The sequence below is a fragment of the Aplysia californica genome, unplaced genomic scaffold (assembly GCF_000002075.1).
Source record: "Aplysia californica isolate F4 #8 unplaced genomic scaffold, AplCal3.0 scaffold00533, whole genome shotgun sequence".
Taxonomy (NCBI): Eukaryota; Metazoa; Mollusca; class Gastropoda; order Aplysiida; family Aplysiidae; genus Aplysia; species Aplysia californica.
Window position 1 is genome coordinate 249,585 of NW_004797803.1, and position 13,880 is coordinate 263,464.

Sequence of the window (13,880 nt, forward strand, 5' to 3'; positions counted from 1 at the left end):
GAGGGGTAGTGGAGGTGGGGGTATTTATCCTTGTAAGATGGTTGTTGTTGTCGATCAAGCAACAGCTAATTGACTCACGTCTTTCTGAGTGCGTGTTTACCGCAATTGCTGTGATGTTCCATTGAGTGTGGAGTCAATGTTAGCCTTGGTATCGGAGGGAGAAGCGCACAGTCATGTTTGAAAACTGCTCTGCTTGTCTTTCCAAAGTAGCGTTTTTTTCATCTAGTCTTGCTTGTTTGACGAGTCATCAAATAATTTTTGATGCGCGTGTGGCTGCACTGGCTGCAATAAAAATTCTGATCAAACTTTAATATTTCACAGGTGACCGCCGAGGAGACAGGATCGTTTCTGCTTCTCTCTCTCTCTCTCTCTCTCTCTCTCTCTCTCTCTCTCTCTCTCTCTCTCTATTCTGTGATGCGGAGCGGGCGGCGGCGGACTCTCTCTCTCTTGCTCTCTCTTTCTCTCTTGCTCTCTTCTCCCGCTCACCTATCGACCCGCTCAATCACCCCCTCTCCCTCTTCTCTATTTCCCCCTTTCTCTCGTTTTGTGACCTTTCTTTCTCATATCACAAACCAAAACGAATTTTTGCATTTCCCCCGCTTTTTCAGTTAATCAGAATTTATGTGAAGAAGAAAAGAAGCCGCAGAAAAAAGGACCCCCCACCCCATAATTTCCCTTGCAGCTCACCTACCCCCCCCCCCCCTTTCATTCCCTCTGACATCTCTTCGATTTTCCTTTCTTTACATATCAAAGATTTCGACAAGGAAAGAGAAAGAGAGGAAGGCAGAGAAGGAGATGGGATGACAATATTACATAGTGGACAGGAAAGACGATGGGTGACAATTTGAGGAAAGCAGAGGACAAAAACAGATGGCGAGAGCTGGTTTTCAGATACAGTGGTGCCCCTACGGTTGCCCCAACCACGGGATAGAAGAAGAAGAAGAATTTTAATTAGGAAAAATAAAAAATAAACAAAACAACAACACACATACGCACACTGAAGAAACGTGTTAGGGCAATTGAGAAAGTATCAAAATTTTGCTTTAAAAATTTGCATCCTTTTTTTAACGTGAATGATCGAGTCCATTCGGACAGGAGGGCCCTCTTTTCAGAAGTACATGTAATTTTAGGCCCATCTTTGTTCCACCCTTGTCCTTTTAAAACATTAACTATAAAGACATTTTATATTTTATCTAATTTTAAAAGTTGTATAGCGTCACGTATAAATAGTTTGTTTGTTTGTATGTTTTTTAGGGGGTAAAAACACGATATGCTTGTTGCTTTTATAACGGTTCAGTGAGGAAATGTCCTGTCCTCAGAACAAAACCGAAAGTAGACTTCCTCTCAGCCAAGGCTAGCCTAGCCTACCGGTTGTATCAACGAGCAAAGCATGCTGGGATCATGACGTCATTCAAAGCATTTGCATATTCATTTATCGTGCTCGCCATTTTGGTAGCACTAAGTAACCGGCGAAGAGCCATTCTAAATCTGTAAATATCTTCACCATCCGTGTAGAATTATTTGACATTATACTCTAAATTTGTTGGAAATTTTATACCCAAGCGAACGGGCCTGCGTGAGTATAAAATTCCATTCTTGGTTTTGCATTTTTTTCTATGTATGTCAAGGGTAGTCGATCTTTGTTCTGGACACAGAAACCTTCGATGAACTCGATGCTTTTTGCGTCAGCCTAGTCCCATGATTTGAAACAAAAGATTATCTTGTGTCCCAAATTTGTGCATTTTTCACCTCTAGGTTGGGTTATGTGCTTCTTTCGATGCATTTTAAAATCATTGCAAGGTTTTATTCCCTGCTGTTTAAGCTGTTTGCCTTTGTTTGGTCGCAATTTGATTTTAGATTTCTTCGTTCTCGCGAGTGCGATCTAATGCCATGGCAATGAACGGTCTTACCACCATCCTTTCGTCAGAAAACCGTTTGCGCAATGTAGCGACAGCCTTTTATTAATGTTAAAAATCTTCAATCTTTGATGTTGTGCCTGCTATTACGAACAATGTCCTGTTATTATTATTGCATCAGCAGAGAATGATAGTCTAGTTATCAGGTCTTGACGATGACGAGGGGACCGAAAATGAAAGTTCGGTACAAAAAATGTTGAAAATTTAGACTAGCACGGACAAGAATGTGTTGTGTCGATGAAGTGGCAAGGGAAAGGGACCAAACACGTTATTTGCTTTATTCAGTTTGTTCATTTTTGTGTGAATTTAGCAAGATCTGGAGTCCAAGGCTTTATTCTGTGGGCAGGTCTGGAATTTGAATCAAAATCAAGAGCCTTTGTTTTCCATTTCTAGACCAGGGTGAACTGAGTGTCTGGGTTGTCAGGTCTGCCCATACTTGCTTGATGGCCTAAGCAATTCATTCAATTCAAATAAATTGAAGTTGATTCTTGTATTGTTGGCCACTCCCTTGGTAGAGTCCTAAAATTGTTCAAGACTGAGGTGTTCACTTTGTAATTGTTGACTGTTGTATCTATTGTAAGAACTGATTCAGTAGACTGAATGAAAGTTAAGTCAAGTGACTCATTTTTCATTGTTGCCTGCCTGACACAGTTGAGTTGAAGTATTCCAGTGGTTAGTCACCGAACCAGTTTTGAAAGCTAAAGACTAGATCTAGGCTGGATGATGTGTAAAAGGCTTTCATTTTACCTGAATAAAGAAGGTGGTGTCCCACTTCTGCTTGATTAGAATCTAGATTCTAGATCTAGAATCTAGATCTAGATTCTAGATTAGATCTAGATCTAATAATCTAGATAGATATCTAGACTATGGTTAATGAGTGCAGTGTGCAAGCTTTTACTTTTACTTTTAAGATATTTTATTTTTGGAATTATTTCCTATTCTTTGGTTTTTAGTGTTATTCTTCATAATTCATAGTTGTATAGGAATTACCAGCTAGATCTAGATTTCTAGATCTAGATATCTTGATTTTTGATCTGGTCCTAGACCTATGCTTTCTTCTATTTGAGTAAATATAGGCATAGGCTAGGCTATTGGTTAACATGATAAGGATATGTTAACCTTAAGCTTTTACTAATCAAACAACATATCATCACTGTCCTCAGATACTTGCGGTTCGTTCAGAGGGTCGATGATAAAACCTTCAATGTTTGTGCTTCGGCAAGATGTCCACAATTCCGGGGATCGGCAGTAAAGGGGAGAAGAACAAAAGCAAATACAAGGGAATAGACATCAATACATTGTACAAAGGAAAGACTGTCGAGACTCAGAAGTCAACTGGTAAGCTTCGTATGTTGTGTTATTTTTTAAAATGATAATGAAAATATATTTGTAGCAAAGTTTAAAAAAATGTCCCTTGCACTTGCTACCTTTGCTTTTGAGATGTTGAACAAAATGTACTTGTGGTTTTGACCCTCCTGTTTTCAGTTGGCAGTTGGTGGAACCAAAGCTGCTTGATCAATACTGGGTAAATTTTTACTTTCACTCCCGCACACAGATGCACTGTTTCAGGGGTCAAACTGCTGTACTGTTTGCTGCAGATCACACATAAAGCCACTAAAACTGTCGCAAATCAATTATTTTCAAGACAATTTCAAATCTTACTGTAAAATATCAAATTATGGGTGTAAAAACAGGGGGGGCATGCCCCCCTGTAACCCCTCAGATTTTCTTTTTCCCCAGTGGGGCAGGCCCCCCTGGAACCCCCGATTGGTCCAAAGCATGTCTATCTCGGTTAAAAACAATCAAATATTTCAAAAACCATTAATTTGCGACGGAAATGAAGTTGATATTCGTGTTCAGCGCATCAATATTTAGTAGAAAATAGACAACTGGTAGCTGAGTGTGAGACGGGAGGGAAAGTAAAAAAATACCCAATACTGTTTTCACTTCCATTTAGGGGCTTAGGAGTCTTTGATGTGTTACCTAGGCCTATGGTTGTACTGTTATATTGTCGAAATTGGACGCGTGACTCAATTATAATAATAGTAAAGATCAGTTCTTTTGAGACCACTCAGTGATGGCTCTAGATTCTTCACACTAAAATGGACATATTTTTGCACATTTCATCCCTACATCAATAGCCTAGGCTGACCAAAATAAAAGCGACCTACCTTTGCATCCCTCTCTCATAATGATCTATGGTTTTCACATGCATGATGACCTATGGTTATGTCAGTGTAATGGTACATACATTCAAACCTGTGTAAGACGGCCACCCATTGTCAAGGAGACAGGTGGCCGTCTTAGGCAGGACTGATCAAGATGAAGAAAACAAACCATTCCCATCTGAGGCCCCAATCGAAAGTAGCCGCATTGTTGTTTTGTTGGGTATTTTTTTACTTTCCCTCCCGTCTCACACTCAGCTACCAATTGTCTATTTTGTACTAAATATTGATACGCTGAACACGAATATCAACTTCATTTCCGTCACAAATTAATAGTTTTTGAAATATTTGATTGCTTTTAACCGAGATAGACATGCTTTGGACCAATCGGGGGGTTCCAGGAGGGCCTGCCCCACTGGGGTAAAAGAAAATCTGGGGGGTTACAGGGGGGCATGCCCCCCCTGTTTTTACCCATAGTTTGATATTTTACAGTTAGATTTGAAATTGTCTTGAAAATAATTGCTTTGCGACAGTTTTAGTGGCTTTATGTGTGATCTGCAGCAAACAGTACAGCAGTTTGACCCCTGAAACAGTGCATCTGTGTGCGGGAGTGAAAGTAAAAATTTACCTTTTGTTGTTTGAAATTTTTATTTTTATGCTGATTTTGCACAAGGGTGACAATAAAACGAAATGTATCAGACGAGGAAGATCGAGTGCCGTGTTAAAACAAACACACGGGTGGCCACCACTCGGAGAACGAGCGATGCTTCTGTCACAAGTTCATGTTGACGTCCTTTGTTACTTTGTTACAGACTGGGTAAACAGTGAGCACTCATCTCACTAACGATTTGTGTATGAGTTCAGGGCGGGGCTTAAGGGTTATGAGGGATCACACGCTTACCTCACCAGCAGCTGAAAATTGGTAGTTATTGGTCAACAGTGGGAGGGGCCTACGCAACATGATCGGTAGCAGGGACTACCTAACAACAAGTGATTGAATTACGACGGCTCGCCCACAACGCCAGGGGACAATTCACAATTTTTGACAAAACGTAATGGAGTCACTAAGGCGGCCGTCTAAGACAGGTGTTATTGCTTAGTGTGATAGGGGTCGTGTGTTAAGTTATGGCGGCTGCGTTGGACAGGTGCTCGTTTTACACAGTTAAATTATATAGAAAAAATGCGGGGGGGGGGGGTGGTGGTGGAAAGTGTCCTTTGGTACAGGTGGCCGTCAAGGCAGGTTTGACTGTAATTTTAAAAATTTAACAATCTTATTAGCAGTCATGGCCTGAGTGAAGAAAAGCTGTAAACTTTAAAGGCTCTTTAAGAAAAACTTTCATTTTCAGGGGGTGTGTTCCTGCAGCACTAATTTTTAGCTAAGCTCGTTAGCCAGGACAGCTGTCTCGTCAGTCTGTGTCAGTGGACTTGCTGTCTGGTTCTGGCCCACTCACGTTGTGCTTGAACCCCAGGTCTTCGATAGTCACCTTCCTTATCCCCATCATTTGGACAACTTGTAAATCCAATTCGCATAAAGTGGAATTTGCTGCCTTCTTATTTTGGTTTTTGGTGATTACATTTATTTTGTGAGAGCTTGCTTTCATCTTCAAGACTAGGTCAGAGTTAATTGATGGTGTGCAAGCAGCAAGTAAAGTATTTTTTTGCAAATTTGGTTTAGGTTTGTACTTTTTAAATTCCTGAATATCAATCCATGCTGTGCTTGTGGCTAAATTTATGGACAAGAATTAAATCCAGATGACTAGTGGTATAAATTTGTTATGTCTTCTAAGGAACCAGGAGTGGTCAATGTTTTCCACTTCTATGACTTCCTTGATGCAGCATAAAGCTTGTGATTCCTACACTTTAAAAAAAAATTCTGTAGCCATTGTATTGTTCATAGTACAAACAATTTTCATCCGTGTTTAAATATTCGATTATCTCCAAGAGTATGGGTCTCCTTTTCTGTTTTTGGTCATGAAGACCTTTCAACTTTTATGCTGACTCACACATATTTGCACACCCATCTTGCTCTTTGATTTCTCACAAAAAGACACTATCTTCTTCGTTAAGCTTTATTCAACAGCTATTTAGCTTTGTTTATGATTACTCATTACCACAAGCAGGATGTCTGATTTCTGCAATTGCTTTTGATTTATAAAAAAAAAAGCAAAACCAGTTACATATCCTGTGAGAAGGTCTGAAGTTGTTTGTAGTGTCAGTAGTAACTAGAGTATGGGCTAATTTTTAGCTGTTCATTCTTTGATTTTTGTGCATTCCTCTGCCAGTGAGGAGTCTATTTCTGTTTATTTTACCAGGATACAAACTGCAACCTTGTGTTTTCTGCTAGTACTATGTACTAAAGGGTGCGGTGGCGGAGCGGATAGTGCGCTCGTCTCCGAAGGGAAAAGTCTGTGTTCGAGCCTCGGTTCGGACAATTTTTTCGCCCCCTCCTGCCCACCCAGCAGTAATAGGTACCTGACTTTCAGTTGGGGAAGTAAAGGCAGCATGGAAAGGAACTGGCCCCCATACCACAATATATGCCGAGGGCCCAGGAGATTGTCTCACTGACAAGGCTATCCCCGATGTCCGGATCGGATGCGGGAACTTTACTTTTTTTACCATGTTGTTTATTCTTTCATTGTGTATTCCTTTTCAGTTACTCGGCAATATGGGCTTCAAAGTTTGGGCAAAGTGTCCAACTCGCGGCGTATGCCGCCTCCGGCCAACTTACCCAGCTTGAAGAGTGAGAACAGTGGGAACGACCCCAGCATCAGCCTTGTCCCGAGTGGGGGTTCGGGTAAGCAATCCTCATGTCTATTGTATTTTTAAAAAATATTTTTTTTTGTCTTTAAAAAATGTTAATTTTATTTACCTCCTTGTGAATCTGAAGGATGGGAAAGGTGTCAAATGGCAGCACCACAGCTCCTGCGCTCAGAGAGTGAAAACATGATGGACCCATCCCAGCATTGTGTAGCATGCTAATTTGTAGCATTTTTTGCCTCAGCGTTATGAATTGTACATCAACACGTGCAGAAGAAATTTGGACACCCACTGAGAAAAGACTTTTCTGGTATCGTCAGTGACAGTCAGGTTTTTGTGGAAGAAAGTGGATTGGGCAGTAGCGAGTTCAAAACCTGCCGAATGGCTCCTTAATTAATCAACTCTTTATTTGGAGGGGCTGTTAACGTCTAAATAATGCCCAAACTCCCCCAAAATGTGGTGTAGACCTGCATATTTGCCGATAATCGTCTGAAATCCGACACCCGCGAGCCGCGTAGTGCGAGGCCTGGCCGACTGCCAGCGCCCCCTTATTCTCCCGTCGGCTTTGTCGGCACTTTCGTTTTCGCGCCGACTGCCGACGTCGGCGTTTCAGACATAACTGTCGGAACTTGAGTAGAAATGCGAATACGAAAAAGGACGAATACCTAAATTATCTACTTTCAGTTTCGTGCTCGGGCGGCCATTTTGAATTTCGTTTGTTGACTAACTCAATTGTTCAGATCGTGTGGATTCATTCAAGTCCGACTCACTTGTTCTAATAGAATGTAGATTTATATAGATCATTATAGACCTCAATGGAGGATTCATATTCCAATTCTATTGTGTCAAACCCTATCAAAGGTTGTGCTGTAATAATAATGTTGGTAAAAAGCATTTCATCAGGTCCGTGAATTATATATTTATTTAGAATCTAGAACCTAGACTCAGCTGAGTCCCTCTGTTCAGAATCGGATGCGGATTTCTAGTTCGAGGCCTGTTCCTATTCGCTTGTTCTACAAGATCTAGATCTAGCAGAGCTGCCAACCTTACACCAAAAAAGCATATTTGTAAGCTTTTTCAGCGATCGTAAGATTTTACACCACTTGCCGAATTGTACAACTTTTTGCTTGATCCGATGGATCGTCAAAACAAAATCTCGCTCTGTTTGCTGTTCCGATTCGTGACCGCTAGGGGTCCAATCTATTATTAATAGGCCCCTATGACAGCAAATGTACTATTGGACGATAACACAAACAGCATCACAGTGACTTCCCTTGATTGGTTTTCACCTAATTTCCCTTTGTTTAGGCCTACTTCCGCCAAGTTCGTGTTGCGTGGTGGTGTGTTCTTTTAATTTTTGCAAGCTTTAATTGCGTGTGTGACGAAATAGTGATATTTGTTATATTGTACTCTTTTTTTACAATCTTACACTTTTTAAGCTAAGATCTTACACTTTTGTGGCTAGTAGGGTTGGCAGCTCTGATTTAGATCTAGATTGATTTAGATTACTAGATCTATATGAAGGATTCATATTCCAATTCTATTGTGTTATTGTATCAAACCCTATTATAGCAATGTAGATGTAGGCCATATTATGTTCCTTGTTTGTTTTGGAGTGTGTTTAAAAAAATTTTGAAATATTTTTTTCATCTTGGACTTGTGCTGGCCTTTTTACATGAGGCGCGTTGCAGGTTCTTTTTTGGGGTAGGGTTAGGGTTAGGTTTCTTTATTGTGATTGTTGGGGTGGTCGCTCGTTAATCAGAAGTCCTTCCTTATGACACCCTCAAAAGCTCATGGGGGGGGGGGGGGTGTGTGTGTTGCGCAAAATTTTCAGACAATCTGGTTGAGGCTCACATGCAGATCTAGTGGTGACAAATTAGAAGAAAGATTAAGTTTCACATTGCAGGTTTCCATTTGTGAATCAAGCGAAAATCGAAGTCACAAGGTGGTTGGTTACTCTGTAGGTGTTGTTTGTGAAAAGTTTGTATTGGATCACTGTTCTGACGCTATTTTGTTGCCTCAAATGTATCCTACCAATTTTCAGCTCATTCCATTCATAAATGTTTAAATTATCTTGTAATAAAAAAATGTATGTTATTGTTCAGTATTTGATTCAGTTTTCATAGTTAAAAAGTATTTTGCTTAAGAAACATTCATCTTTACATCTGTTTTGTTTGTAGGTTAGTATTGCCTATATTTTAAAAAAGCTGTGGTGTTGCTATAGTAAAGATAATTTTGTTGACTGCTGCTGGTTTGTGGTTCTTTGGTTAGGATGGAACAGGCTCTGATAATTTTTTATATTATATTATGCTTAATTTATCAGACTTTTATGGTGATGGTCAGTGTGACCAGCTTTGTTTAGCTTTCTGGATAAGAACATGACCTGATTTGTTTCGTAAACTTGTTAATTTTTGTAGCAAGAAGTTGTTGGCGTGTGACGGTGGAGATTGCTTATGGTAGGGGTTGGTCTTTGTCTTTCCCCTCATTGTTTCAATCTTTCTTTCTTTGTTTCTGGCTTTATATGACAAAATGTCTATGTGCTTCTCTACACGGAATCAAATCAGGTTGTGGTATTATGTCAGTTCACTGTAAATTTGCTGGGGATCACAAAATCTTCAAATTAATTTTAAATCAGGCACTTGTTTTGTTTTGTTTTCAGGATGGGTGTCGAAGGAAGAGAAGAAGAAGGAGGTGAGTGGAGGTGGAGCTCAGCCGCCATCGTCGCAGCCTTCGCAGGCCACGCCTTCATCACAGCAGGCACAGCAACCACAGGCGGCTGTCAAGGTAGATGGATGATGTGTCTTTAAGTAGTTTGTCACCTTATAGAATTGATGTCATGGGTGGCGGTTGGAGGGCGCTGCTTGTAGGTCTTCTTTTCTTTTCCCCTGTTGTTGTCTTGCTTTTTGCGCCCCTTACCCAGATGATTAGAGGGTGTCATTGGTGGATTGTTATGGTTTTTTTTCTTTGTCTGCCTGTTTTGCTTTTCTCTTGTTCTAAATTATCATTTTTGTGTCGATGCGCTTCTTTTTACTCGGGCAAACCAAGATTTGACATTATATGTACACTGGCAGTGCCCAAACATGTAAGAGGCTTAATATGCAATAGGAGTCAATGTTGCAGAGATGCCAACTAGTACGATTTTACGTATTTTAGTACGATTTTTTGCCGAAAATACGCCAATACGACTTTTCATGAAAAAATCCGCATCCTGGAATGCGAAAAATACGAGATCCAGTTTGGGCGAGTAAACCTAATTATCTCAAGTCCCATCTTTTGTCAAAATAGTACATGGTACATGTCTCAGTATCGCGGAACTGGAATATTTGAAAACCAAGTCCGATAGGTCGGTAAGTTCATTTTTGCCAGTCGTGATTGTGATATTCGTTTAGGGTTTCCTCATCTGAGAGTACGTTTCACTTTCACGCGAACAGGCGGCTATGGCGGCAGACGGAAGTGTATATGACACCGAGGCTTGATCGGGAAAATCAAGATCTGCTTTCGTTACCACCGAGAAGTTTGCCAGCGGTAGACTGATAACACAACTTATTTGCGACATGCAGGTTGTGCAGGGTAAACGCTGTGTTGCCGTGCAAATAAAATTTCTCGAACTCGTCTCTGTGCTGTCACTTGTAGGAAAAAAAGAAAAGAAAATACAAGCCTCGTCCGATTTTTAGATTGTCGGGCTCGCCATCGTGACCGGTCGATGAACCTGCACGCATTCGCGTCATAAATAAATGCGGCATCGTGTGAGCAAAGACAGTGTTTGGTGGGAGTAACGGCGTTGCCAGGTATAGGACTACGGGAGGGGATTATTGATTTTTTTAAAAGATACACTCGGGGGTGGGGGGAGGGAGGAGGTGTGAAGGCAACACTAGAGGGCAAAAACTTGGAGGCAAATTTCAGAATTTTGATTAGGCTAGAGCTCTCTGCAAAGCGCGCGATAGTGCAGGCCGTGTGAGGAATCGGAATCCTTCATACTTTGCAAGTCTGTGTTATTGAAATAAAATGTTCGCGTGTCATTGGATGGGTGATAGTAAATTATACCTACAGTATATGTTGTAGCTTTCTGTTCAAGACGGGCACATTTTCAGTGTCACTGCATCTTGCCCTCCCACAGTTGTTACAACTCTCACAGTGCACGAGTTTACTTTAGCCATTCAAGTTATTGCTCTTCTCTGAGTTTGAGCAATAATTTGAGTCTGTCAGTTCATAATATGAATCATGACACCCTGACTGGTTCTTAATAGTCGAAGTTCTTGTTCTAGGCCCTTCCGAACGCTCAAAACAGGATTAATTTTTTATAATAATAATGAGAGGAAAATATTATAACAGACTGAAATACTTAAGTCAAACAAGACCCCAGTACGACATTGAACACTAACATGTTGTTGACTGGACACATGTTTATTGTACGCGTGTGTGCTCCCTTTTTCGAGCTGGTGAGCAAGTAAATTTTTTCAGGAAATATTGCTGGACACCTGAACATTTTACTGGTTGGTCGGTCGGTCGTGGAGAATACACATTTTCCCCTGAAAATACACATTTTCATATTTCACAATACTCATTTTGGTTTTCTGTGGTTGGCATGTCTGAATGTTGGGATATGGTCTAGAAACTAATACACATATATTAACCGCTGGCCTCATTAGAGTTCTCTCCCCTCCCCCCTTTTCTCACTCTCTCTTTCTCCCTCCCTCCCTCTCCCCCTCCCCCTCTGTCTCTCTCTCTCTTTCCCCCTCCCTCCCTCCCTCCCTCTCCCCCTTTCTCTCTCTCTCTCTCTCTCTCTCTCTCTCTCTCTCTCTCTCTCTCTCTCTCTCTCTCCCTCCCCCCCCTCTCTCCGTCTCCCTCCCTCCCTGTCTCTCTGCTCTCTCTCTCTCACTCTCACTCTCACTCTCTCTCTCTCACTCTCATTATAAATCCACGTTTTCTTGTCATTTCAGACCAGCACCCAATCTGGGGGGCAAAGCAGTGCGGGTGCCCGGTCTTGGAGCAATGTCACCGGGGGTGTACAGCAAGGTAGGATTATGTTTTATGTTTGACCTTAAGTGACCTTGGCTTACCTTAATATTTTCTTAATGGCCTTATGACGGAAAACATACATGCAATGCTGGCATCTACTTCAAATGGCATATTTTGGCAATTTTTCATAATGAATGCACAGTATTGAATATGGTATCAAAATTTAGCTCAAACCCTGTAGATTTCAGAAATGTTCGTCTCATGAGCAAGAGCTGTCTCGTTATGTAATAAAGGGCCGGTAATCACAGGTACCCAGGTGTAAACATTTAATTAACAAAAGTTCAATTTACTCACTTTAAAGTGATTTCAATTGCTTATCTCTGCAATAATGTCTTCCAAACTGAAAGCAGGACCCATCCTGATATACTCAGAGCATATATAAGCAAAAATAAGCACAAAATTCAAGAATTTGTGAAAAGGGGAGACAATTAAATGAAGCCGACTAATGCACGGTTTTCACAAATATATTTATTACACCAATTAGTGGGAGAATGTGAGATTAAAAATTGAAACATGGAAATGGCCTTGTGATCTAGTGCCTCTTGTAAGGCCTTTTGTAATTGTTCAGGTGAAGAAGTCTGTTGATCCCTTATTTGTGATTAGACCAACATCATTGCTCTTGGAAAAGACGTCTCAGGGGCTGCTCTTTTCCATAAATCTCACACTGAAGTAATCCTCTTCGAGCATTTTAACCTTAACCTACAGACAAAAAATTAAATAACACACCTTGAGAAATAACTTAATTGGGGGAAAACAGCAATTATTTGTAATAAATATTATGGATCTGATTTGTTAATTTCAATTGGAACTAACAATTTTAGCCGTTTACTAACCACGGCAGAATATATCGACCCTTACCTCTTTTTTTCAGTAAGTAGTAGATGTTTTAGGCTTTTAAAAAATGTCAATTGAATGTATCACACCTACATTTGTCTCTTTCTTATTGTATTTTTATTAGTGAGTCCCTTGTTGGCCTTCTTTCTCGCATTCTGCACAAACCTTATTTGATTTCTTTTCTACATAATATGAAACAGCAGTCTCGAAAAGAAACATCTTTCTGTTGTGTCTAGACTGCTCTTTCTTCACTATCTTTGGTAACTGACTACTTATATTCATGGAATAGCCATTCAGAAGGCTTGACCACAAACAGTTCCAAGGATTTTGAAGTTAAATCAAAGAGGTGTGGAGACACACATGTCTATAAATCATCTTCATCATCTATAAAGACTGACTTTAAATCATCATATCTTCTGGAATCTCATCATTGTCAAATAAATAATCATTGTCTTATGCTTCCTGTCTGTATTTGAGTGCCCCCCCCCCTAATTCTCAAATTTTTGGAATGCTTTGTTCGCTATCCTTATTTTGAAGTTTCTCTTCATAATATTATTTTTTTGTTACATGTTTCCTTTGGGGAAGAAAATCGCGTTTAAGACTTAGATTTAGCCTCATTTTGTTGTTCACGGTCTTGTTTGTTCGACCTGCGCAAAGTCCAACCGGTGCCCGACAGACATGAAAAATGCGCTTTTCAAGCTTAATTTAACAATAAATGTTAGAAAATGAAGAGAAGTGATAAAACTATGGCCTAGAACTGTTCAAAACTTCGTTTTGGATAATTACTGTGAGATCGTTGCCGTGGACGCAAATTCCAGTTCGTTCACCCGGTAGAATACGAGCGACGGAAACCAGGGTAATCGTGAATGAATAGCCGTAAATCTTTTAAAAATAAATTTTTCTTGTTTTTTAAAATACAAATTAACGTGGTTATGATTAAACATTGTCAAAACATGTTTAACTCACTGACTACTGGCCCCTTTCACAAAAGTTCAAAGTGTTCTGTTTTGATTTGTATCCATGTGTGAGTGTTTGGTGAAAATATAAAAACTGGTCTGTGCGTTTATTCAGACCCATACACTGAATTACATGAGACAGATGTAGGGAACGAAGTTGTGATTTCCTCGCGCGAACAACAACAGTACTAGTGCTAGATCTAGCCCTAAAACTACGACTCGGGCCGTGTTCG

The 13,880-nt window shown here is 40.4% G+C and overlaps 1 protein-coding gene across 3 annotated transcripts in view; it reads left to right on the forward strand.

Moving 5' to 3' along the window:
* The first annotated feature begins 1,419 nt into the window (after positions 1-1,419).
* The window catches only part of LOC101847208 (protein PRRC2C), a 57,293-nt gene continuing 44,832 nt past the window's right edge, over positions 1,420-13,880 (forward strand). For all 3 annotated transcript variants that reach the window (XM_005106435.3, XM_005106437.3, XM_035971907.1), the window contains exons 1-5: positions 1,420-1,576; positions 3,080-3,254; positions 6,735-6,875; positions 9,498-9,622; positions 11,779-11,854. In XM_005106435.3, the coding sequence (XP_005106492.1) occupies positions 3,140-3,254; positions 6,735-6,875; positions 9,498-9,622; positions 11,779-11,854 (457 nt within the window). In that variant the 5' untranslated portion in view covers positions 1,420-1,576; positions 3,080-3,139. The remainder of the gene's footprint in view (positions 1,577-3,079; positions 3,255-6,734; positions 6,876-9,497; positions 9,623-11,778; positions 11,855-13,880) is intronic.